The following is a 27,397-nucleotide window of genomic DNA, read 5'->3' on the forward strand; positions in this document are numbered from 1 at the left end:
ATAACTTATAGAAAAGGGCGAAATGAGCTCACTAGACTAGAGTGAACACATTTCCAATATTTTTCCTACCAGCAGGGAATTATTATACTATAGTAAGGACCCCAATTTATGGGAAAGCATGCTCTGTGCCTATGCTGTTGTACAGTATCTTGTTTTCTCCAGCTCCAAAATACAAGCACTTAAATAGCCACAGCTCAACTTTTAGAATTAATGTCTTAGAGGGAATTCAGCAAGGCATACATTTAAGTTGTTCTCGGTGGCAGAAAAACAGCACTAATGGCATATCTGAAACATTTTCTCCATTCATAATACATGAAACGGATTCCTCGTGTTGACTCTCAGTGGAGGATTATTGCTATCGTGGGTATATCATATTGAAAACACAACAGACTGAAGACTTTTCACCTTTATTAAATGATTTTTTTCAGGGATTGGTACAAAAAAAGTAAAACAGTAAAAAATATATAATTACTTTTTAAGATACATAACATACATAGAATACTCTGGATTAGTAGTGTTTAGTATCGTGTGTGTATGTGTTTTAAAGTAGAGTAGCCAGTTCCAAGCTCCAGAAAATCAACTGGTACAGATATAAAAGTAATCAAGGCCTTGCGTTTTCATTCTTTTTGCACCGGTGTAGAGTTTACCTACCAGCCAAAAAACAATGTTATAAAAATAGCAAGAAGCATTTGCTTTTTCTTTCTGCAAATGCAATCAGCACACAGTGTGGGTCTGTAGTGCTTGAGCACCCCCAGGAAGCATGAGAAACAAACACGATTCAACAGAAGCGACAGCAAGATAGATAGCAGAATCTTTGGTTCAAGACACAGTACGTAAAAAGTATAAAAACAGAACTTAGTGACCTAGCACCCTTTCTTTGTAATATCTTATACATCGGTTCTTAATATGAAACAAACAGTTTACAACACTGGGCTGAAGCAGATGTACAACAACAATAAATAAACAGGAACTTATCTGAAAACACATTACTAGTAAGGGAGCCGTTCAAATTAGAATACTGTATTACAATTAACACTAATAATAATAATAATAATAATAATAATAATAATAATAATAATAATAATAATAATATACAAAAAAAAAATCCCCATTTCAGATGACAATCGCTGTTCTTCTGGGTCTTGGTTGTTGCAATAAAAGCCATTTTTAAAACGTCTAGCTTGCCTGTAGTGTATTACTGCAGTTATATGGATGGTTGGGTTATCAAACACAAGGCAATAACTAGTAAAAGGGACACCTTCACAATGTTGACTACTGAAATGCCAGCAATGCTTTAAACTACATGCATATGTTTCTCTGGAATGTCGGGTGGGAAATGCAGAGCCTCGTGATTACGTGAGACAGTCAAAGGATGCTAGTTAGTGTTATGCCATAATAAACTTACTGGAATGATGGGTTATATCCCACTGCAGTTTACTGGGGGGAAAAATGGTCTGGAGGTCTGGAATGACATAGCTCTCCTATGGGCTCTATAAAGTCTTCCTTGAGATTGTGTTGCTAATTGTAATGCACCTTTCCAAGCCAGCCATTGTGGTTTATAGTACAAGCTGTTCACAAAGCAAGTACATAGAGTATGGCTTCAAAAATGTATGAAACAACTGGTGTAATGCTGCTAAAGATTGCCAGCAGCAATACTCCAGTCGTGTTAGCAGATGTGTGACGCAAACAGCAGCTTCTGTTGTGACAGAATCGCATGCAAGCGAGACAGAGCAGAACTTCTTCAGGTTAGAATAGCTGCTTTAACCTTTTCAAAGGTAAGATCATTAACAAATATGTATGAACGCTAACAAAGAACATAATTTTTGTTATTGTATCCACCCCTCAATATTGAAAAAAAAAACAATCACCTTAAAACAAAACTTAAATCATTTAATCGTTTGATATTCCATATCAAAATACTCAGAACGGGTTTATATGCAAGTCTGCTGTTACCTCCACATCAGTCCACCTGCAAGATGAAAGCCAGCACAATGATCTTTCATTTTATTGCAATCCAGTAATATAATGCATTTACCTACACCCTGAGTAAGACCAGAGTGCAAATTAAAATGAGATTCAAAACCACATCCTCCGGGGCACATTTACAGAGTAACAATGCATGGATTTACCACCCTCCCCCTGCTCCCATAAACAAAGGAGGAGCTCCGACATTAACCCACTATGGATCACTGTCCTATGCACAATCACATAATATACAAAGGTCATGTAAAGACATTTAGATCATTAGCCAGCTCTGGTCGGTTGCTACTCTATTCTACTGTTCCTTTTAACAATATTTGCTCCTTCGCAACAGCTACCCCGAAATGAGTCTCCCCTCATAATTGTAGGGTAATTTTATGAAATTGAAACTGATAGTCAATATCAGAATAAAGTGGATTATGGTGATGGTGTCTGCCAGAAGTTGATCTTAATTCAGATACATTTAAAAATGTAACAATCGTGTATGCTGTATCTGTGATCTGATTGGAGGTTGCCATCTGAGGTCAACCTCCAGGGGTAGCTGGAAGCAGTTTTGACCAGATGTCAGCAGCATCTACTTTTTATCAAAACACATTTGCCGGTGACTATTCTGTTGTTGACGACAACACAATACACCACCATCAAATAAGGGTTGGATTTAGACATTAGCAAATGCACGTATAAACAGCACTTGAGTATTTTAAATTTAATTAAAAACGTATATATCCATTTCTCTCTCTCAAGAGCCTGATTTCCGCCATGGCCTGATTTATCTAGTTTCCGTGGTAACAGCTGTTGCCTGTGGGGGCGGTCAATAATGACCTCACATGCCTGTAATCAGATAATTATGTCCTCATTTCCAAGAAGTGGACCAGGTAACCCCCTGTGTGTTCAAACATTTGTTAGGGAGCAGCTTGCAATTTCAATGCACTGATATTGTGCAAACATTCTGTACAGTGTTTCAGAAAGTCTTGCTCTATTATTGCTGAGACTTCAAAAGATCTGTCACTATAGACTCCACCTGCAGATGTAAAGGAACACTCTTAAGGGGGGAAATATGGGGGTCAGTGTTCATCCCCTAAAAATATACAACCTCAATTACAATGAACCAGGTGAAGAGGTGCATTCACCACCCTAGAGCACTGCACATACTGGATCCAAGTATTTATACAGGTAAATAGAACATGTAATAACAATCATTAAAAGTTCAATAATGTCCATTGTAACAGTGACAATGGCTTGGTCCCCTAACAGCATCATTATTTTTAAATATACTTGATGTAACTGTCACTGTTATCTGCTGTAGTATTGAATTGTATTTTGTCACACTTGTACTTGCTTGAACCAAAGTAATTTTATTTATCTTGCTCTTATTGTATTACTTGTACTGTAACACTTGAAATGTATTTGCTTACGATTGTAAGTCGCCCTGGATAAGGGTGTCTGCTAAGAAATAAATAATAATAATAATAATAATAATAATACTTGAAGGTTTATTGCTTTTGAATGTGCCGTCTCCCGACGCCTGTCGTTCCAATTCAGCACAAACATCAGTTTCAAAGTTAAATCATTACATACACACATTGGGCCACAGCAATGTTGCCGACATGCTGGCTGCTGGTTTCTAGGAGGTCAGTAGAAATGATCCACAGATCAGAGATGCATTTCAGATAACCCTCTCGGACACCACTTGAATCACAGTTTGAACCTGCAGGAGCGTCCTGAGCTGTGTGCAATCTCAGTACGGATGCCTCAGGCGTGGTTTAAACATAACCAGCACCCTGGGATTTCAACAAGGTCATTTATACCCTTTACAGTTTCACTAGCTGAGAAAACAGAAAAGCCAGCATGAAGACTTTTTTTCCCAAAAGCAATATTGTAGAAGGATATAAGCCAGTGACCTTGGTGGGCAAACATATCCCAGAAGGGCCTGATAAACAAAGTGGGCGGCTGCCACACAAAACATGTGCCATCTTCTCTCAGACATCCACAATACCAGCACTATAAGCAGGTCCGCCAGTTTGTCAGCCATTGACGAGAGTAACAGCGCTCTTAGAAGGTCACCTGGCCCGTGTGTGTGTGTGTGTGTGTGTGTGTGTGTTTGAGGTCGATGACGCCTCACAGAGAGTCTGTCCACTAGGGAATCTGGATTTGCAGCTCCTCTTCCTCCTCGTCAGGATCACTGGCCACCTCATTTGGGTCCTCGCTGAACCTGGCGCTCCGAATCTTATCAAACAGAGATGGGTTTTGTTGCCGACGCAGCCTGGGTGGAAAACAATTCATATATATTTTTTTCTTTTTAGATCAGGCTGCATACATTATACACCTAGGCAAAGCAGTGGCAGGCTGTTATTTATTTATCTACTTTTAAACTGATATTTACAATTGTTATTATCACAAGCAAGCTCTTTGAACATGCGAGCGACCAAGACAGAGGGATAAGCGAATATGCTGAGCACTAGGTGCACGCTTAGTTCCCTGTCCCAATGAGAGCGGCAGAAAGTATCTGTGCACTTCAGACAATCTTGTTTGTAAAGATGACCTGCAGCAGGAAACACAATTATGAACCCACCTGCCAAATAAAAAGCCAGTTATTCACCTTCGATCAGATCATCTCCAAAATCTGATCAGCACACCTTTATGTGGTGAATCGATCAATACAAATCAGAAGAGATTTGTTTAGCCATTTTACTGCAATCGTGGCATCAAGAAAAACCCCCTCCATGGTGCTTTAAAAGGAAAGGACCCCATTGGAGACTACTTTGTAACAACATGCCAACCGCTAGATGCAGACGTGCGTAGCATTTTAGTAAATATTAAAAAGGGATTTAATATTATTAGCGCATGATCTTTATTTGGGACTGTAAAATAGGGTCACATCATCACAATTACTCATGCACGAAGAGAAGGGCAATTCAAATGAGAGAGCAGTCAGGCTTTCGATGGTCTTATGAACCGAGATGCAACAGTGCTGCTCTAACTCTTTATTTGATTAGGTCTAGTGTAATTTATTTAACACAGAACATAATCCATTCTCCGTGGACACTGGAGAACAAAGTGTGAAATTTGATCGCACAAGATGTCCAGTCTCAGCAGACCTGTCAGTTTTGCAACACATAACTGTATAAGACGGATATAAAACTTAACCGAAAGTCAATAAATAAAATTGTAATTATTGCATTGGTAAAGATGATCTAACCCCTGCCCCCCCCCCCCCCCTCCACCCTCCACCCTCCCTCCAATTAACTATGTAAATACCTTTCTGAGGTCTGTGTGACATGCTGCTGTTCCACTTCCATTGTATCTGAAAAAGTTCTCCTTCCTGAAACAATCTGACTACCACCCGGCTCTTAAGATCACTTTTAGATGGTCCATTATAAGGCTGATTTGCAGGTTTGATGAGTTTCAGGTATAGTTTTTTGGAAAGACCGTCTCATTGAGATATATGCAGGAGGACTTGTTTTTAATGGCAAGTCCCGATGGGGTTAAGAGTGTTTATTCACTGCGATACACAGAGAAGGCAACACATTTTAGAAGCTCACCCTATAAATAAGCACATACACACATAACCAATGCATGCACATTAAAACACACATACGTATATTTAAGTAAACTTAGAAAAAGAAACATGGCCACACACACACACACACATTTTCAGCAGATTTTTTGTTTTGTTATCCAAGTTGCAATCAAAAGAACAGTTGCAGATAACCATTTAATTCATAGTCTTTCGTTTTTGTGAGAGTCAAGGGTTAATCTCCAGAAGAAGGTAGCTGCATCTGGTCCCACAGAAATCCACCACAGTAACAAGATGAAGATGATCCCGTCGCTCTCTGTGGGCGCCAGGAAACACTGACGAGAACTGTGAGCATTTTAATGGTGCTAAATTACATATAATGGTGTTTTGACCAGTCATCCACTCGCTAAAAGCTTTTAGATTGAGCCCAGACACTTACATGCATCATACTAAGGTGAGTGGCCATTAATCTCCTCCACAGGCAGGCAGTGAAATACAAAAAAAGTTTCTGAAAGAGCTTATTCAATATGGGATTGGAAAGCAAGTACAAAAAGCGGTTACTTCTTCAGAACAAGCGAGAGATTCCCCATTTGAACAGTAACCAGCAGTACCTGCAATTCAGCGCTGCTGAGGACGTCAAGGGAAGGCATTCCCTTCCAAGGACAGCACCTGAACTGGGCTTCAAATCAAGGGTCTCCCCCATCCTCTCCTCAGCTTGAGAAGCCAGGCTGCACAGACATGACCACAAGCCCACACTGTCTCACAATCCCTCAGCTCTGACCACACAAGGGCAATACTTGCCTCCCTTCACTTTGGCATAGGAACATGGAACAACCTTCCCCAGTACGGAAAATATTCAACTAACTTGCAACAGTCCTGGATAAATGTGATCTGCACTCACATACTGAATACTAACCCTCTATAACGCTGTAGTCAGGACCACAATTCAAGTCGTCATGCTCCCCATATGACATGGTAGCGCTGTATTTTAGTTGCATTGGAAGCTTCCTGACTAAAAAAGTCTTTGTGTGGGTATTTGCTAATCTGCTGATCTTGTACCCACATAGCGTGTTCTTCGTATTAAAGAAAATGATTCATCTAAAAGCATTTTCCTGGCACACGTGGGTATTTCCATGGCACACCCTAAACAAACTGAAGCACATGTGAATTGGAAAGAAACTCTGTAAAGAAGTGTATTTAATTTGGAACATTCACACTATATAAAAAGAAAATGAACTAACTAAAACTAATGACCCTTAATCAATCAATAAAATGCGATTGGCACTTGGCTGGGTGGAGATGGAAGAAGCAGAATTATCAAGTGATCCCTGGCTTTTACTGCTGTGTCTTTAATGCAATAACAAACAAAAAAAAGCAGAGTACAATCCCAGCCCCAGTCCCAGCCTGTGTACCTCTTATTGATTTAGACATTAACTTTATGGTAATGGACTGGAAGACCACAAAATGCAGAGCAATTTTATGAGGCTTTTAAAAAACAAAAAGACTAAAACAATACAACAAAGTACTATCCCATGTGCCTCCTAAAGATGTAGACCTGGAGCCTTCCTTCAGGATCTCTCTCTCACACACACACACACACACACACACAGAAAATACTCAAAGTGAACATCGATTGCAACCAGATGATAGTCAAGTTATTTAAAAAAAAAATTGTCTTCAAATCACTGCTACATCTACAATTTTACAAAAAATAGGCTGATCTGTACGACACAGAAGACTGCTTGGCAGAATGCTTGTTTAAAAAAAAAAAAAAACATTCATTTGAAGGAGAATAAAAAATATTTGCTTAAAGATATGTTGCAGATAAGCTTACTCCAGTCGTATTCCATATTGGATAGTTTCCTTTTAATAAACCGTGTTTAAAGAGGTGCTTTGATGGGAATTGTTTGTCTGGTTTTCTGTAAATATGTCATCAAACCCCCACCTAGTATTCTCATGCATTCCGCTGCAGCGATCATTCAGTCATTATAATATTTGTTTTGGGTGTATGACTTCATTGCATCTCTTGTTTTCAACTGCAGTTAAATAAATCCCCTGAAGTGGGTAGTCCAGAATTAGGTATCTCCTCCATTAGCGAAAATACTGCTATATTTTCTGAATACTGAAATACTGTTTTCATTGGCGTTTTGCTCATGTTTCTACAAAACTGAATGTCTTTACTTTTTTCATTTTTTTTTAATCGTCCTATGTGCTTAGAATATATTTTAGTAACGTTGCTGATTACCGACTTTACTGAAAAGTGCTGCCGCCTGACAAAAGCAGCCTATGCAAATGAGATGTTACATCTCAGTGAGTATGATCCCCTGTGAACACTTTACAAATATATACCGGAATAAATCAACCGTTAGTCACTAGAGCACCTCTCTTGGCTCGACTTCACCTGCTTCAACCCCTCACAGTGCAGTGAATTAGGGCAACTCGTCAGTTTTGGATCCTAGCATCAAGGGCTGCATATTCAGAGTTCATTAGCAGGGCATGCCTTGGATTCTTGCCCTGGACCCCCCTCTCTTTGCAGTAATGCCTGCAGAAAAAGCCCCCACGGCACTGAGATGTAATCTATCCCGATACAACTTTACTATTCCAAATGGTGAATAACTGAAACTGTTCACATATTTTTGATATTGCACATTGCTCAGGGGATGAAATGCATGGCTTACGAGCTTACAATAAATATTATACATAGAACGGTGGTGTGCATGCTGTATGTGTACTTAACTGGGCAGTGACCACAAAGTGCAGGCAATGATAATGCCAGTGTATTACAATGAAAATGTAATATGATTTAAAGAGACCTTAAGGTTCACGTCTTGTTTGCCTGTCTACAGATTCTCATGGTAAAATACCACAGCATTATCCTGTTTTCACCTTATGCTTCAAGTCATTTTCATAAGGTCAGCTATCATAAGCCTCTTCCACACTGGCACTCCTACCCAGGTCCCGACCCGGTGTTCTGGCTACCCGGGTCATAGTGTAGCGTGAAACCACGTACTTGGGTCGTAGCCAGGTGGCAGTGACCCATCTCAGAATGTGGGTCGTCACATTTTGACCCAGGTTGAGCAAGACAAAATGCATGATGATAAGCCGATGAAATAACAAACAGCCACATCTGTGTGAAGGTTTCACTTCCGCAAGGGACATTTCTGTTTATTCTGTTTAGCCATATTTTTGTTGATTGAGACACACCCTGAGCCAGATTGCAGCAGGGATGAAGAAACATTTGTTCTGATCAACATTTGGGCCGACGGTTCAGTCCAGAGAAGCTTGGATAGAAGTGTCAGTAACAAGCTGCTTCCGAGGCATTGATATGCACATTGTGCATTTGCTTCTGTCGCCCAGGTTGACCCTGCTTCTTCAAAAGAAGTGTGAAACTGCGTAGCCAACCCGCAATAACACCAGGTCGCAACCTGGGTAGAGCATGCCAGTGTGAAAGGGGCTAGAGTAAAAATGTTTCACCTTATGCTTCAAGTCATTTTCATATGGTCAGCTACCATAGTACAACTCTGCAGGGACAGTAAGACATGTAAAAATGATGTTACAAATCGGGAACAAGACATTAGGACATTTAATCGGGACACTGACTGTTAAATTGCAGGCAATGAAATCAAGACTTTGGTCTTTTTCTACAGTACTGGAATCAGAGCCAAGTGTCACACAGGATTGCATTTACTTAAGCAATACTGTTACCCAGTGACATTATCAAACCTAGTAAACAACTCGAGGAGCTTATATGTGAGCTGTATTGATGCCAGCAAGGAATGGGATGGGCAGGACAAAAGCCTTTATGTTGCTATGGTAACTAGTCATTTAGTGGCTAGCTGCCTGCCTGTCTGATTGGCTGACTACTTCAGAAAGAAGGCTGACAGACCGAGGCAATATGAAAGTGACAATGCTGGTACATGGAGGACAAGGAGGAGAAAGGACGGAAGGGGGTTCCTCCAATAAACCCAGTGAGGGGAAGCCAACACAGGAGGAAATATAGGGGCAGAAGCACAATACGTGACCCCAAAAACTGCACAATTCAAATAATGAAAGAAAGGGGTTTGGTTTTGATAAAAGAGGTGATCTTAAAACAGCTGCAAGGTTAAAAGCCACTTAATATAACATCGATCACAACAGAAAAATAAAAGTGGTGACAATGCAATAGGTTTAACAAGTGTGGAAGGCAGGCTGCCTGTGCATTCATCTGCAGTCTGATTGAGGCGTTGTCTGCATTTACCTGGATTGCAGGTGTTCGAGCTGCACCTGGGTGTTCTCCGACTGCTCGGTCTGCTCATCCAGGGACCTCTGGAGCTTCCTGGTTTGGTTGTGAGCATCGTCAAGCTGAAAACAGACAAAACAGCAATGTGGAAATGTTAATGAAATACAGAGCGTGGGGGTGGGGTGGGGTGTGGGTCCTTAACTAATCCAGCTCTCTTACTTTTAGGCTATTCTTGAAAAAAGCAATCCCTCAGCTGCACCAATCCCTCACCTAGTTTGCATTCCAGAAACCCACAATCTGTATTTTCCCATTACACGACCCCACACTAGATGCATGTACACACTCTAGCTCGCCAGCGCAGTCTCCACTGCCCCTCCGCGGCTCACCTCGTCCTCTGCCTGGGCCAGCTCCTTCTTGAGCTCCTCAACGCGCAGTCGCAGTTTCTTCACCTCCCCCTCGTGCTGCTCCACTCTCCTGTTGGCGTGGGCCAGCTCCGCCATCTTCTCCTGGTATTGCTTTTTCAACTTGGAGTGGACGTGCCGCATGTCTGACAGCTCCTGCAGGGAGCAATCACACAGACCCCTTTTAAAACTCTTAACCACCAACCATGCATGAAGGCAGCTTTTCAACATTTAATTCAAAGCATGGACGCCAGCATTCACACACAGCCAGGCTTGCACAGGGCAACAGTGGGCATGGTCAGGTTGGTTTGGTTAGCGGAGTTGGTGGAGCTCCCAATGATTACGGATCTACACAGTTAACAGCTTACATAAAGAAAGCTTTCCTACAACGTGACCAGTGATATCAACAGATCAGCTTATCGCACCACTATATTCCAGCTGGGATGCGTCCCAAAAAAAGCAGAGGGAACTCTATCGTCACAGAACGCTTAGTACAGCAGAATACGTTCCATTCACAAGAGGATGCACAGAAACGGCATCACAGAATTTGATTAACAAACTTTTACACTAATCAGGAGTGACAGGAAATTGTAAAAGATTCTGCCAAGCAGGGTACAATCTGATAGCTGCCAATTCTGCTGACATACACTTACAGTATCAACAGAATAAGACACTTTACTGTACGAGTTAATAATTGATGGTCTGGTTAACTTGTTCAGTCACTTTACTCCTGGAAGAAGGCAGCGTTATACATAATGAATGAAAAGTGGGAACTGAACCTGCAAATGTCCAAGGGCAGCCCGACATAGCTCCGTATTTAAAGGAATATGGGTTCATGATTTCTCTGAAATGACTCGTGGAGGAGGCCGACCCGGGTTGTCACGTGTGGCTGGGAGGAACAGCAGGTCATTAATAATATGTGGAAGAATCTGGGATGAGCAGAGCATCTAATTCACCCCCAGGGCCACTTACATCTATTAATAAGAAAGAGCGGCCTATCAAGAGATTGGGAGTGGTGGCAGAATCAAAGAAAAAGTGAATCCAATTACCCCTTCCTGTAATACAGCAGTACTAAAGAAAACTTTGCAGGGGAGTCCGAAGGGGGCGTCACATAGGCTCCGAAGCTCCCAGGGGTGGCAAGGACTTGTGCTCCTCATCGTGCAACAGCGAACCCTGCTGGCCAGACACCGAGCATATTCAGAGTGGATATGTCTTCCTTGATCAGTAGCCCGCCCACCTCTCTGGATTGCTTGACGTAAAAGCGATTCTAGATTTAGGCCTAAATAATAATTTGTCACTCGAAATTTTAAAATAAAAATGTCCATAGGTTAACGTGTTGGCATACAACAACACGGATAAAGACCTGTTGTCGAAACGTTTGTCTAACTATTAGTTTAGTACTAGTAAATATTTTACGATACAGTATTAGAACTGTCCAGTTGCATCATCACTCTATTACTTTTCTCTGTGTGGTTGTGTGATTTAATCTCTTTAAATCAATGTAAGGGCTCTCTCTAGGTTAAAGAATACAAAGAAATAATAAAGGAAAAAGCACGGCAGTGTAAATCCCAACCCCAGTATTTAATGCACTTCACTAACATCACTGAATATATTTAGTATTCTTGTTGTTTAACTGAAAAAATACAAATATAAAACAGAAATTAAAGGGGAAACAAAAACAAAACAAAATCTAGATGTATACGTTTTGTGACCATCTCCTAAATATTCTCCACTGTACTAAGCTGGGTATGTTAAACGGTTAATTGCCGTTTTAGGTGTTACGTGATCATTCTATTTTTGAGGCTGTATCATGACAGAATTCACATGACAGCTGAGGCTTGCTTCCCTACAACTTTGACAGGCTGTATTTCATTTGTCTTCAAATCCACACAAATGTACTGCTAATACTACTGCTGTATGTAAGCACCACCTCATCAAATTCAACACTGTGTAAACTACCAGTGATAAGAAGAATCCCTGGAGCCTCGTTCAGAGGTTCAGAGGGGCTGGAAGCAGCAAGAGACAGAACGCCTCCGGGCTAGACCCTGACAAAACAGGCACTGCCAGATCTGAAGGGCGCTGCTCTCTCACTGACACAAGCTCTTTGCTCTTTGATGTGTATATGTAGACCATCACTGCTACTGCAGGATCAATACGACATGAACATGAAACGGGGGGGTGGAATAGAGAGGTGAAGAACAAACAGGGGGGAGTGAAGGGGGAAGGGAAAAGAACAGCAAAACAGCACTACTGTCAAATCTTAGAAAAGAACTGGAACAGGTGGCTGAGGATATGAGCAGGGTAATACAAGTGAAGCCAAAGAAAATGAGAATTAAAAGAAAAATAACCAATCACGTTTGGGTGCAAACAGAGACAGTGAACTGGTCTGCTCTGTTGAAACAGTTAATATATAAATGGAAAAATGGGTAGAATGACAGGATCTTATTGGTACAATAACACCTGGGATCTGAAATCTTGTGACCTGTGTACAAATTTTGATACAAGTACAGATTTGTTTGTGTACATACATGCAGATTTGTAGGAAAAAAAGAAGAAAAATTGGCAAGAAAAAGAAAACAGAAAACAAAATTCATTTTAGTCACCTTGTCCTGGTTAAATGTTTGTCAATAAACACACAACAAATACATGAGGGGCCCTGGCAGCACCTGCTAATGAAGCAGAGAGACAGATCACAGGGGAGCCCTGCAGATCAGGGTGCCAGCTGGAGCAGTGCCTGGTACTGCTGGCACTGCGAAGCGGAAATGTGGGTTGAGGAGGGACTCTCCGAGCAACAGACGGCACACAGCGAGACTGTCAGCTACAACACAGTGCCTTTAGCCCACTGAAGCACAATGCCTCACTTCTCTGCTGCCAGAGGTTCAAGTATGTGCGCCAGTGTGTGTGTCTGTGAGCTAATGTATGGTAGATAAAAAAAAAATAATCTAATCTACTCAGGTAGGCAATAACCATTACTTTTTGTCTACAGTAAACAGAAATGCTTTGTTCACACACACACATACTATATCCTCTTTGTTCTAATACAGTGATAAAAGCAATGTCCCCCCTTTTGTTATAAAGAAGACGATGATGGTACAGCACTACAGGAACACTGCTGTGCTCTTCTCTGTCACATAAGGATTGCTGTTAAACAAGAACTGTTTCCCCAAATCTAACCACTAAGCCATACCTGCTCTAACCACATCCACATTGCTTCTTACTTCTTCAGACCAAGCAATCTAAACCTTAAGATCTAGCCACAAGAGTGCACTGCCTTCTAACCATACTATCTCAGTGATAGGGGACCCGATTTCAAGCATTCCTACAACAACCAGCTGTCAAAACAGAAAGCCTTTCATTTCTTGTAATTAGATCATCCAGGTGAGTGAATCTACCCCACAAAAACATCCCTCTTTCTCTCTCTCTCTCTCCACTCACACTTCCAGCAGAAAAAGGAGAATTGCCTGCAGTCATGCCCCCTCCCCCCACACCCATCTGCCTTTGTTCCTGATGGCAAACTGTACGGATCTGCAATTGTGACCGGCAGACACGACCCCTGGAATCCAGGTACACAGGGGCCACACCAGCATGCACTGATTAAAAGAGAAGGAGCTCAGCTCCAAGGAAGCACTCGGCTACCACTGCAGCTTAATCTCTCCACCAGCCTGCCTGGAGACAGGTTTAATTAGCATACAGGATTGGTAAAAGCACAAGGATCGTTCAAGAAACAGCGCTTTCTACTTTTCTCATCCCCCGTCTCTCTTGCTCGCTCGCTCTCTCATTGGTCGATCTACCTCTTTAATGCTCAAAACCATTCCCTCGCTCACTCCTATTTACCCATTAGGGACTGTAATCCATCTCTATTTTACTTCTACAGATGCATTATTTTACAATAAATCATTAAAAGAACATTGCTGTTATGTTTTGTCTTTGCAAAAGACAATCTACAAGCATTTTTTTTTGTTTTTCTTCCCTCGGCTCGTTAGGGAGAATGGCCCGGTTGGAAGCGCTGCGACACACTCATCAGCATCTCACAATGAAAACGGACGGATTTAAATTATAAAGCTGGGTTTAATGGAATGGAAACAGGGAACTGACAGCTTTTTATATCAACATAAAAAGACAAGCAATTAGTACAGGGAAAGGCTTTAAAACTTTTACCTAGAAGTCTCTCTTTTGTTTGTATTTATTTATATTTTTACATGACACATATCCTTTAAGCATGTCTCTTACAGGGGCTCCCGAGTGGCACATCCAGTAAAGGTCCAGTATAGCCTGGAGATTGCAGGGTCGAATCCAGGCTATGTCACTGACGACCGTGAACGGGGGTTAGGGCGCACAATTGGCCGAGCGCCGCCCAGGTAGGGAAGGCTTAGGTCGGCAGGGCAATCCACGGTTCACCACGCACCAGCGACCCCTGTGGCCGACAGGGCGCCTGGGGTTCTGCAGTGGAGCCATCAGATCTGTGGTGTCCTCCAGCACTATAGGTCTGGTGGCCTCGCTGTGGATCCGCAGTGCGAAAAATGACGGGTTGGCAGGAGCACGTTTTGGAGGACCCGTGCCTCCGTTTCCCGAGTCGCCAGGGGGTTGCAGCGGTGAAGCGGGATACAAATAACAATTGGGCACTTCAAATTGGGGAGAAAACAATTGGCAAATGTCTATTTAAAAAAAAAAAAGCATGCCTCTTGCAAATAAAACACAAATGAAGTCACCATAGCTACTGATCCGTAGTTGACCTTATGAGTTCTGTATTATAGATTTGCTCAGTCTAAAGACCCTCATTACCAAGCACTTTGTACAGGATGAATCCCTTTAGTACTGCACTTCTGAATGTATTTTCACTGACTGTATAACAGACTCTCAGATACCAAAACCCACAATGTTCATTACTGGATGTTATGGAAATGTACAAGAATAAATGCAACATGGGAATAATCTGCCATTACAACCCAACATAACACTGTTTTTATAGCGAACGAGCACGATCACAGGCATCCGACCATCAAACTGTAAACATATACAGGCTCTGCATTTGTGCTATGATGTGAAACTAATTACAGCACTTAATCAAGTACAGTGGTTCAACAATGTATATTTAATTTAATTTACTGCATAGTAATTCATAGCTAGCGTAGGGCAACTGAAAGCAATCTATAGTTGGTGCATTAAATGTACAGGCACTGGAGCAAAACTGTACGGACACTGCTGTAAATCTGTTTAGCAATGTGTGGCGAGTGCAGATTTCAAGGTCAAACTGCTAGGGAACAATTCCAGCAACACCAAGCTGGTTAACCCTTTCCCACCTGGAATCGACCGTTTCTGATGCACCCTGACGAGGTTAAAGTGTTAACACTTCTCCATGTAGCTGTCACATGGTCTTCCCAGCACATACTGTACAGATGTCACAACATCTGGGACTTGACCGGGGAAGAAAGGCATTATTAAAGGCTTTGATTTGTTCATTTATTTTACTTAAAATCTATATTAACCAGGTTTTTGCTTTAGATTTACTGGCACCATTTTTTACCTTTACCTCGTAGAGTGGGGTTTTGAATTGGAAGCCTGAAGTCTGCAGTCCAATCCTTCCCAAACCTACAGGACTCTCCCTACACCAAAGTCCCTGCCGCACCCTGAGGGCTGTGGCAACTGGAGGGTTAGAAATGTATGACCTGTCCCATAAAATGCTTTAAGCCAACTCTATAAATCGTCAGTGTCTGAAACAACTGAGCCCTTAATGGCCCTCATAAACCCCGGCAGTAAGTGTTTTTTATCTCCTAATAGATTTCTTTCATAGTTTCTTTTAAATGCAGACCTGGCCTGATATATTATATGAAGACATACAGGCGGACAGAGAATTATACACAGGACCTGGATGAATAGAGGTGAACCGATCCATTCCCCTCCCCATGTATATTTACACAGGTATATATTCCTACCCTTTCTCACTAGAGGTGAAATAATTTGTAGTGAATGGAGGTCTGTGTCTGTCCCTCTTGTCCTCACCTCCCCTGTACCCCCCTCATGTAGTGACTGGAGGTCTGAGTGTCTGCTCTGCAGTGTCCTCACCTCCCCTGTACCCCCCTCACCTTGCCCCCCCATGTAGTGACTGGAGGTTTTAGTGTCTGCTCCGCGGTGTCCTCACCTTGCTCCTTTCGAAGAGCTCGCTCTGGATGCTCTTGAGGTCGGTGTCGAGGGCGCTGGCCGCCTGCTTGCGTTTGCGCGCCAGCTGCTCCTCCAGGTCCTCGATCTGCGTGCGCAGCTTCTTGTTGTCGCGCTCCAGCGTCAGCTTCTCCGTCTCCAGGCGCTCCCGACGCCCCCACTCCACCGCGTTCTCCGCCTGCAGCCTCTCCATCTGAGAGAGGGCCAGTCCATACAGGTTAGCATTACACATGGAACAGCTTTCTATAGGAATTAACACAACAGCCACCACTCAGTTTGGATCGGACTATTTTATACTAGACTGCATCTTAATCTTTTAACAAAAAGGTTAGAAATCTCTGGGATCGGGTTTCGGGTTGACATTGTTTTACCTATATCGGAGCGCTTATACAACTGAGTTTCCTGTGTAGATTAAAAAAAATAAATAAATAAAAAGGTAGGCTGCATATTTTAATAAAAATATGGTAAAGTGAATGACCTTGATCAGGTCCATATGAAATGGACTGAAACTAGATGAAATGACTAGATGAAACCCACAGGGACCAAATTCAATTAACCTTTTTGCTGTGGAGATAGTGGGGGAATCATGCAATAAAACAGAGAGTGCATGTGGAGCATAATTTATTTGGATTCCATTTAATAAGTCATTGATTAAATCTTTATGAAATCCAAATTAATACTTTTCCCCCACAAATGTTTTCCATCACTCCAGTTATACATATACAAAAATAAAAAGTTAATTGAATTGGGCTTGAGATGGAATAACCGAGATCAAACCCAGATGCAGAGACGATGCTGGACAGAATGATGTCGGCTCCAGCATTGATGACCTGCTTCCAGTGCAGCAGGACAGGCTCCCTGCCTGTGCCAGGTGCAGTGAGGCAATGGGTCTGTGTGACTGTGCCTGCCCCTTGGCCCCCAGCTGGCTGTGGTACAAGCAGCAGCCTGGAGCCCCTAGGCCTGCAGACAGAGCCAGAGCCGTCCCCCTCAGCTCACTGCCGGGGTTCACCAATCTGCTTTTTTTCCAGGCGGTTTGTGTAAAAGGTTGTAATCCTCCTTGAGCTCACAGCAGCTTATCACACTGCACACAAGGAGATAGGCAGCCGAGCGTAATGGCACAGGGCGGGGGGCAAAGGGTTAAACGTCAATGCCTCATCCACCACTGACACCAAGCTTTTATCATTTCATTTGCAAACTCTTATTTCATCCCAAGGAGACAGAACAGCTGCAGCTGATGGTGTGTGGCCTTGCACAATAAATTCAATAACTGCACAGCAGTATTACCCATTTAAGGTTTCATTATAATCTGAAATTTGCCACAGTGTAGAGTAGAGCTAACAAGCTCAGATGTGTCTGCGTGGTTTTTAGATTAATAAAGTGGGGGTTAATTAGCCAGCGCTCTTGTCCTCACCTCCCCTCGCAGCTCAGCCAGCTTCTTGTCCATGCTGGAGCGGGCGCCCAACTCATCCTCCAGGTCCTCTGACATGCGGCCTAGCTCATCCTGGTGCACCTCCTTCAGGAGGTTCAGCTGGGCAGGGGGGCAGAGAGAGATCAACATACTGGGGGTCTGGAGCCCTGGGATTGCTCATTTCTGATACACACCTGGAATGGCATGTTTCTAATACTGAACTACACTAATCTACATGATTCACATAGCCTTGGTGTGGAAGGTAAATTTAGAAAGATCTGAAGATTGACAACATTTATTCTGTCGGTGCTGTTAGGTACTGGACAAACAGCTTGGTCAAAAGCTGATGTGTTGGATGTTAATGGGTTTTGCGTACTGGTCTTCTCTTGTGGTAGCATTTGTTTCTGTTTTAATGGGGTCTGTCTTTCTCGGCTGTGAATCCAGCCTGTAATTAGGGAGCCCTCTACTGGCCACATCGTTAAAACAAATTGACACAATGCTGAACAAATACTGGAATTAGGCTTAAGAAAATGGGTGGACTTTGTACAGTGGGACGATGTATGATTTGATATTTATCTAGTTAAGAGTCTCTAGGGTAGTAAATGAATATTTTATTCAAATACAAACCCAGTACGGGTAATCTTACATTACATACAGGGGAATCAATGAGTCGTTTCTCATTTGAATATTTGAATTACTTGAATATTTTAAATGAGTTGTGAACATTACAAGGATCAAGCTGATTCTCAGAAACATCTATTAAACATAAAAAGGTTTTCTCTTTAATTTTTTTTAAATGAGCTTTAAAATGATCTGCAGTGTTCCATGAATGGGAGGACATCAGTACACAGGACTCAATGTACCGGAAATCTGACATATATATGAAACCCACCAATTTCCAATCACCTTTGTAATGGATTATTTTGAATTTGTAGACAAATATGCAGCGCCTCACATGCCAAACTCACCCGGGTTGATCAATGCTTACAGACCTACAGTATGCACATGAAAACCCCACACCCGATTTCAGCGCGATGCATACCAGAGAGACTCGTGCACCCCTCCTCTGTGGTATCCGGCTGTGAGCACATCATTAACCCCTCACCTGTTTGAGGGTCTCCTGCCTGGTCTTGCTGAGCTCCTCGTATTTGAGTTTCCACTGGCTGAGCTCAGCCTCCAGCTTCTCGATGCTCTTACTGAGAGACAGCTTGTCCCTGCGGAGGAGAAACACACAAGGGGCTGTGGAGCTCGGAGGGGTATGAAACAAGAATCACTGGCTTTTACAATGCCCTTAGGGACCAATGACAAGCATACTCTGCAAAAAACCATGCCGGGGAGCTTGCTTGGTTGTATTCAGTGCTCTGCATCTGTACACTGAAGAATGCAGCAGCCAAAATGCTTGTCCACTTGACTAGAGCTTCTAATAAGCTGAACTTTCGTATTGTGATTGAGCATTTTGAAGTTATGGATAGTAGCTATTAGTACACAGTGACATTTCTGGAGGCCATTTCACTAATTTATCTGCACCGAGAGAACTCTCGTGGCCAGCTTCACGATTTATGAGCTCTCGATACACTTCAATAAACTTAAATGAGCTCTGAAATAGAATTTCCAGATTCATACAGAGTTGTTTTAGAACAGATTGGGAAAGATTTACCAACCCCCCCCCCCCACCTCCAAACACTGCTTCACTATATGTGTTCCAAAACTAAGATACAGGCCAACACTGCAACAACCACCAAGGAACAACACGTTTATAACAATACCTATTTCACTTAGGCAGCAAATTATTCTGTTGCAGCTATCTCCGGCTTTGAACAGTTTCATTTTTACTCCCTGGTTTTCCTTTGGCCTCCAGATTGCCATTGTAATGTTTGACCCAATAGCACGAAACCTGCTGCTGTAGTTCCTCGCTCCTGTACATGCTTGCTCAAGCGTGGTATTGAAGAAGCAAAGAGAGCTGATGAACCTCTGCAAAGATCTACTGTGTGTTTTACACTTTCTACAATCAATAGGAGCAGTCTTCCGTAGGACATATAAATGCCTCTCGTCTTGTTTGTTTCAAGTTAGCATTCCCAGGAGAGATGCAGTCTAAGACCCTCCCCTCCTTACTCTCTCTCCTTGAGTAGGACTTTTAATTATCCTGCCCATTCCCAGTTTAGCTGTAGTCTAAGCTCCTCCCTCTCGCATGACCCCTTCCCAGGTGAGGCACTTGCTAAGCCCCTCCCCCTTGTATGACCCTGTCCATTCCCAGGAGAGATGCAGTCTGAGCCCCTCCCCTCCTTACTCTCTCTCCTTGAGCAGGACTTTCTGTGATTCGTCGAGGCGCAGTTGGAGGGCGTTGACCTTGCTGGTGTCCTCCTCAATGACGGACACGTCGTCCCAGAGCAGCCGGCTGCGGTCCTGACGACTGAGGGGCGAGCGAAGGCTGCCCGCACTGCGCACGTCCCAGTTCTCTGGACCCTCGGCCACCTTCGCCCGCAGCAGGGACTCCAGCAGCTCCAGCTCCTGTGAGACAGACGCACAGACACTCAGACACGCCCCCTGGCATAGTCCTACCAACCACAATCTACACCCTGCAAAGACTAAACTATTTCCCCCTATCTCTGCACAGTGAAGACTTCTTGTTGCCATTTCCCCATGGGCTCTTGGTACGATGTGATTGCTAGCACATGTGTTGTGGATTACCCAAGTGTTGCAATGCCAAGACCTAAAAAAAAGTCTGATTTATCTCTGCACACACCATCGTTAGCCCACTCCCCATGTCCAATGCAATGACATTATCACACATCTCCAGGAAAATGACAACCAGATCCACCAGCCTAAACCACTTCTGAGGAGGAGACCCTGGAGAACATGGTTTCGAATCTGAGTTATAGAGGGAATACAGAAAAAGCATATTGATACTGTAAGGCAGGGGAAATCATAACAGTATACAACATGTTATACTGTGTGCCCTATACAGTATTAATTCTGCTCAAAAATTATATATTTGTATAATAGAAAACTATACAGCACTGATATCATCTTGCAAACCCAGGTGCCTGCCGAATGCCCTTTGCAAGAGAATTTACTGTATAAACAGTCACTGTCTTTTTTAGCACACCTGATCACCTAGCAGAATGAGATCAAAGGGGATTCCTGATACGTCAGTGTGATAGCCACTGTGACAGAGATATCAGGAACAATTATTGCATTCCCTCTACATGTGCAAGGTGTCTGCTGGGACAATAAGGAACGGACCAGAGCGTAGAACAATCAAGCCACGGTTCCAGTAACATGAAACACAACCACTTTGATTAAAGCCAAATGTAGTTACAACACACTACCACAAGAGGCCTCTGTATGTAACCATGTAAAACAAGCACATGTGTTACTATAGAAAACATTCAGGGCACCGTTGTAGGTGGGCTACATCAATGATAGGAAAGGAAATAGGATAAAACGGGGGGAAGGGGGGGAGCTCTTTCACATTACAGTACATATAACAAAGGTTCAGAAAAGCAATGGGGCGAGACAGAGAACAGATTCTGTTGTGATGGTTTAGTGGTAATGCTAGGTTCAAATATATATGCTCAGCTACTGACAGACCTTGGGCATGGTCTTTCTGTGACACCAAACCCACCTTGTTGTTATCAGGTTTCTCCGTCCCCACGTCCCGCACAGGCTCCTGCTCAGGAGACCCCAGCCCCTCGGAGACCAGCTTGTTGTTGAGGGTCTGGGAGGGGGGCGGGTTCAGAGCAAGGCAGGGCTGGGCATTAGTAGTAGCGTCGGTGGTGGGGGTTGTCCTGTCATCACGGAGGCGTCCAGTCTCCTGCCTGAGCTGCTCGTTCTCATTGGAGAGCTCCTGCCTCTCTCTGCGCACCGCGGTCAGCTCCTTGGTCAGGGTGTCCAGCCTCTGCCGCAGCTGCCGGACCTCGTCCCGGGCCTTGTTCCTCTCCGCCCTCACCTTGCTCCACTTCTCCCTCCAGTTGGCGGTGCAGTCTGACCACCAGCGCATCGTCTTCTCCATCTGGGCTGCCCGTGCGCGCGCCTCCTCCAGCTCTCGCAGCCGCAGCTCCTCCCGGCCTTCCCAGTCTCCCCCCTCGCCTCCCCCAAACCCTGGGGATAGCAGTAGGGGCGGGCTGGAGTTTGGGGTTCCCCCTTTCGGGCTGGGGGTGGCCAGGCTGTCCGGGGAGCGCATTCTGTCTGGAGACGGTCCCAAGCTTGATAGGAGGCTCCCCCCTGTTCTTGCAGAGTCTGTCATGTGGGAACTTGCAGTGTGACTCATTGAGGCGGCAGCGTTAGTTGCGGGAACTGAATATGGTTACGAGCCCATCTTTTGAATCCGAGAGGAAATACGGATTACCTAGCAGGAAGAGGGTGGGGGATATTAATTAATCCATCCATAGCTTCAAAAACACAAAAATCAAATGACTGACAAAGCATGCCTTCATGAATGTAAACTATGAATTCAAGAGTCTAAGGTACAACAAAGCTATATTGTTTTTGTAACTTGCAGATAAAGCATAACTACAGTAGTGTCATCTGTTGTAAACCTTTAAATCGTTATTTCATTTCCAGACTGAGCTTTCTCAACAGGAGAACTTGACTGGGACCCAGAGCATCCAAAAAGGTAAAAAAAAAAAAAAAACACATTTGAACTACAGATATGAGAACAGCTAATCTGTCTGGAGACCTGTGTAAAGTGAACACTGTCTTAGGTTAAGAATTCTGTCCATTCTGTCCAGAAACTGCTCATTCCAAGCTATGCAACATCTACACTGAATAGCTTACAAGCCTCTTGGCAGCTGAACACAAATGCAAAACAAGCCTTTTATTGTGATACACGGCATCTGTCTTCCTCAGTCTTAAACATCTCAAGGATATTATGCAAGATATCTGCTTTCTGTTAATGATTTCATTGTGTGTGTGTGTGTGAGGGTGTGTGCATGTAGGCGTGCACTGGCAAGATAATGTTTTATAATGTGTGCTGGATTTCTTAAGAATTATGCAACAGTGTTAGAATGACTGTCCCTGCCTTGCCAGGAACCTTCTGAGAATGAGACGCTGTTTCAATGACCTTCAGTACCTGCCTTGAACTTGCTTAATTAGTGATGCTAAGAAATGTAAAGTACTTAAGTCAGGAAGAGTGTATATACACTGTAGGGGGACTATTTGTGCTGCTGGGCAGTAATGTCCACTTTATTATACATCAAGTGAGTCCTGCTGCCCATTGAAGCAGCTTATCCAGGATTTCTCATTAACTACTGTGATGACTCAATTGATTTAAATGGTGGCGGTAGGGGTGAGAGTGAGGGTCTAAATACCAGCGTTGTTTTTAAATCATTCAAATACAGTAGGTCCTTCCATGGCATTTTGCATATTTAAAACATACAGAATCACATTCAAGAGATTTCACTGTCAACATGTGTCTGATTTCCATATGCTTGATACACAGAGGCCCCTGTTTTAATTATCCCGGCAGTGCTCCAGGTATTTCGATCTGTCTCTGTTCAGATTGAACAGACCTAGAGGTATGGTACAGCTTCATCTTAATAAGCATCATAAAACATTATGAAAATAAACTACACAACAAATAGAGCCAGTAGTTGAATGCCAAACACAACAATTTGCTGAGGTTCCACTCAGTCAGATACAGTATGTGAATGATAAAAATGTGCATGATAATGAGATTACAGTATAATCAGCATGAACGGGTATTACATCATCAAAATGTATTTCATGCTATTACACAGTGTATGCATCAGAATTGCATATTAATACTACACAATACAATCCAATGTATGGTAAAAAAAAGATAATACAACTGCAGTAACAATGGAAAATGACTCCATTAAAAAGCAATAGTGGTAGACATATGTGAAGCGGTTCAGGGTGGAACTTTTTTTTTTTTTTTTTAAGCAAAATAAGTTTTATTTCTGACCAATTACAAACTATATATAATGAATGCCACATGGAAGCAGCCTGGCTGCACTGCAGTTGGGTGCAATTCTATGCTAATGGCCGTGTATTAAACACATTCCTGTTCTCTGCTGACCTCTCCTGTTGCAGAGCTGCAAGCTACAGGACCACATCAAAGGGGGCTACTGTACCAGCGCTTTTAATCAAACTCACGTGTTCTTATTCTTCGGATGAGAGTTATATTGGAAACTAGGTCTCGCTGGTGCTCAAAAATACATATTAAAGAAACTGGATACATCTCCAGTTACACACACACACACACACACACACACACACACACACACACACACATACTGGACAATTTGAATACACTGCACACTAGAAGAAATGAAAAAAAAAAAAAAAAAACTTTAACAAACTTTTTTTTATAGAGTGTATCAGATTATAGAAAAAACATGATCCGGTTTGAAGGATTAGGACGCAAGGAGTCTATGATATTTTTTGAAGGCAGAATATATACAGTATACTGCTTGTTAACACTTATGCATTGTAACATACTGTTCTTTATTTGGAATATTTTGGTCAAATAACAGCTATGCATTAATATTATAATTACAAATACCTATTGAAAACAAAGGGAAAGACACATTATCAGGTCATTGCAGTCCAGGATTCCCGGACACTCGCTTACTGGATACTAAACCCATAAAGAAAATGAATAAACAACTAAATAATCCTGACCTGGGAAATATATCCCACCTATAGGTAAAGTTAGTAAACTTGAGCAGAGGAATATCACGATCCACACAGGGGTAGTGTACAGTGGAGAGGGGTTTCTTCTCAAGCACAATAGTTTACTCAGGTCCCCTGAGGGACAGCGTGTAAACTACTGCATTATATCTTGTCCCACTTATCCTTCGGTTTTAAATATATAAAAAAAAACAAAAAAAAACAGAGAGGCACGAAAAATACTTATCTGATCAAGAGACAGCATTATTAAAAGGTAGAACATGCATGGAAAATAAGGTAACACTTGGCTAAGCACTTCTTCAGATACAGTGTCACTGCTACAGAGACTGTGGGATTTCACATGCGCACACAGCAAGGAATGTAAAAAAATATGACCATCCACCAACACTGGGCTAAATGAGCTGTTTTGTATAGAACACACCACATGTGTTTTCTCATTTAGAATTCACATTATTCCTTCAATGTGGAAAGAAACCTTTAACTCCTTATTTTGTGATGCTGGCGGACCTGAATTCAATTCAAAGCGTTCAGAATGGTTTTATGCCCCGGAGTGAAATTCGCTTTAATACATTTCCACTGAGCAGCACCCAAGCCAACTGACAAAACAGCAAGTACACTGCAAGGGTGGGGGAGGTATTAAGGTCACATGGAGCCTCGTATGACCCCTCGTCCCTTTCGATACTACAGCTGAAAAAACAAGGCTGCAAAACACCAGCACTACGAGATTGATTCAGTTCTTTATGGGCTGTTCAGGGTTATTTTGTTTCCAACTCACAGGGGGACTTGTCCTTCCTGAATGGAAGCATTTATTAGCAGACAAAGCAAATATGGTCCTGACAGTCAGACCCAGAGCTCAAAAAGAACTACTTAAAAGTGATGGCTAGGAATTATGCATTTTCCAGCCCCGGTTTCCATGGGTACTGAAGTCACCGAGATATAATTAGCTGCACTGTGGCTGTGTTGACAGGAGACACAGATTTCAGCCTCTACTGTAAAAAACGGCAAACACCCTCATCCCCTACAACACACTCACCCCCCTTTTTAAGGCACAAAAGGTTAGACCAAAATGTGTCTTTTTTAGTCCATTATATAGAATAAAAATGTCCCAGTAGTCTCTTTCAGTATAATTGACGTAAAGGGTCCAACTGAATTAAGTATGTCTTTCTTATCACTACAATGTCTTACACAAAGTTGATAACAAAAGGGTTCAGCTGAGAAAAAATGTGTTGGAGAAATGACAAATTCCTGATGAATACAACGAAATACTGAACTGCATTCCCAAGATAGAACGACTGGGATATCTCAGAGAGAGAGAGAGAGAGCGAGAGAGAGAGAGAGAAAGAAGGTAAGTGAAAAATGGTATGGAGGGAGCAAGAGAATGAGAAAGAGTGTGAGAGATGAGAGTGAATGAATTTGGGAAACTCCCTTCATTCTCCCGTTACCGTTGTTTGGGCAGCCACAAATATGCCAGCTCGTATCGACAGAATTGTTTCAGTCCCCCACAACAGACCAATGCATCTGGCATCATGGCAAGCCCACACAAACACAAAGCAGCAGGACCTGCAGCACAACTACCCCTTTTTATTCTTCTGAAGTTAATACAGTCCTCTGTGCAAAACTACAACTGTGGAAGGACCTGGAGGGGTTCCAAAATAAAAAAAAAAACATAAGCGTTGACTTTGACTTAACCTCGCAAGAAAATCCTGCAATGTACCTTTGAATCTCTCTTTCTGGAAAACAGAGCGTCCTTTATTCTGTAAATTTCAGCAGCCAGGAATGAACAACGTGTTTGTGGGTTTACCCCACCTCCTAAAAAAACAAAAATGTCTGCTAATGCCTTCATCATTTTAGGCATCAGCAGAACAAGGGAAACTATTCCCAACATTTTAATTTTTCTCCCAGTAATCTCAAGAGCCTGTGATGTGCTATCTATCTGGAGTGCTGAGACAGTTCAAATATAAAACTAGGGCCTGTCCGTTGTAAAAACGCCTATCTAGTGTCTTTTTCTGACCCTGTTATACTCTTTTTTTTTGAGCGTTTCAAAGTTACAAGTTTTCCCCTCACAATCCTAAATTATAAATTTCCTATCATCCTCCCAAATTAAACATCAACCACAGAGAACAGAACATTGACAATGGATCGCTGCACAGTGTATCGTCATGCCAATTCAGAATTCCTACAAACAACAGACATCAGCTTCTATAAAGGTTCCGCCGGGCAAGGTACTTTTGGAATCAACATTGTATTTCCATGGCCCGCTGGTTATTTCCATGGCCCACTACACAGTAAAGCTATATATGATAGTATTGCAAGCATTCATTTGAAATTCTTTATTCTGTTAAGATGCAGTAACACCTTGTTTGCAGTTAAGATGCCAGTTGGAAGCTCTGGGATACTTATAAGAACACACTACCTACAACTCACAGGGGACCTGGCACTCCTTGGCACATAGCAATAATTATTATTTTTTGTTGCATATATATATTTCTACGAGGCAGGGGATTAAAGTTGTCCAAGGACTGGATGTGCTGCCGAGAAGGCAATGAAAGACATGCCAATGCTGGCTGAAACTGTGGGTAGCTTTTATGATCCTGGTGTAACATCCTTCTAAATGTAAAATAGTCTTTGTGGAGCTGGAAACTGGAAATCAAGTTTTCCTTAGCAAATCTACACTTTTAAACAGTTATTCTCAAACATGCAGCATAATACAAAAACAAAACCTATGTCTTCAAATTCCAGCCTCTTCATAGCACGCAAATGTAGCTTTACATTTTCCAAAAAAACATCCAGTCGTACTGACAGCCTTTGCAAAGTTGTGACACAAGCATGTGTTTAACCTGCAGCCAACAGTGCGGAAACAGATGGTAAGAAAGCCATTGTGCTGTGCAGCACGGCACCGCCACAATACTATAGGACTGAAAGCAGGACTAATTAGTTGCCAGGTGGAGCGGAAGGGAGCTCCAAGGGAGCTCCAGGGCAGCTGGAGGTTGCAAGGTGACAGCACGGGCTAAGCCATGGCCAGGCAGAGCTATAATAACTGTATCTCTGCTCCTAGTCTGTGG

At 42.7% G+C, this 27,397-nt stretch overlaps 1 protein-coding gene across 2 annotated transcripts in view; it reads right to left on the minus strand.

Annotated features, from left to right (window-relative positions):
• Positions 1 to 391: 391 nt before the first annotated feature.
• The window catches only part of LOC117424100 (coiled-coil domain-containing protein 102A-like), a 39,560-nt gene continuing 12,554 nt past the window's right edge, over positions 392 to 27,397 (minus strand). For both annotated transcript variants that reach the window (XM_034040183.3, XM_058992757.1), the window contains exons 2-9: positions 21,307 to 22,029; positions 19,969 to 20,189; positions 18,787 to 18,895; positions 17,685 to 17,801; positions 16,257 to 16,466; positions 10,103 to 10,273; positions 9,735 to 9,838; positions 392 to 4,243 (exon numbers count right to left, since the gene is read on the minus strand). In XM_034040183.3, coding sequence (XP_033896074.1) covers positions 4,117 to 4,243; positions 9,735 to 9,838; positions 10,103 to 10,273; positions 16,257 to 16,466; positions 17,685 to 17,801; positions 18,787 to 18,895; positions 19,969 to 20,189; positions 21,307 to 21,951 — 1,704 coding nt within the window. In that variant the 5' untranslated portion in view covers positions 21,952 to 22,029 and the 3' untranslated portion in view covers positions 392 to 4,116. The remainder of the gene's footprint in view (positions 4,244 to 9,734; positions 9,839 to 10,102; positions 10,274 to 16,256; positions 16,467 to 17,684; positions 17,802 to 18,786; positions 18,896 to 19,968; positions 20,190 to 21,306; positions 22,030 to 27,397) is intronic.

Source organism: Acipenser ruthenus, chromosome 19 (genome assembly GCF_902713425.1).
Source record: "Acipenser ruthenus chromosome 19, fAciRut3.2 maternal haplotype, whole genome shotgun sequence".
NCBI lineage: Eukaryota > Metazoa > Chordata > Actinopteri > Acipenseriformes > Acipenseridae > Acipenser > Acipenser ruthenus.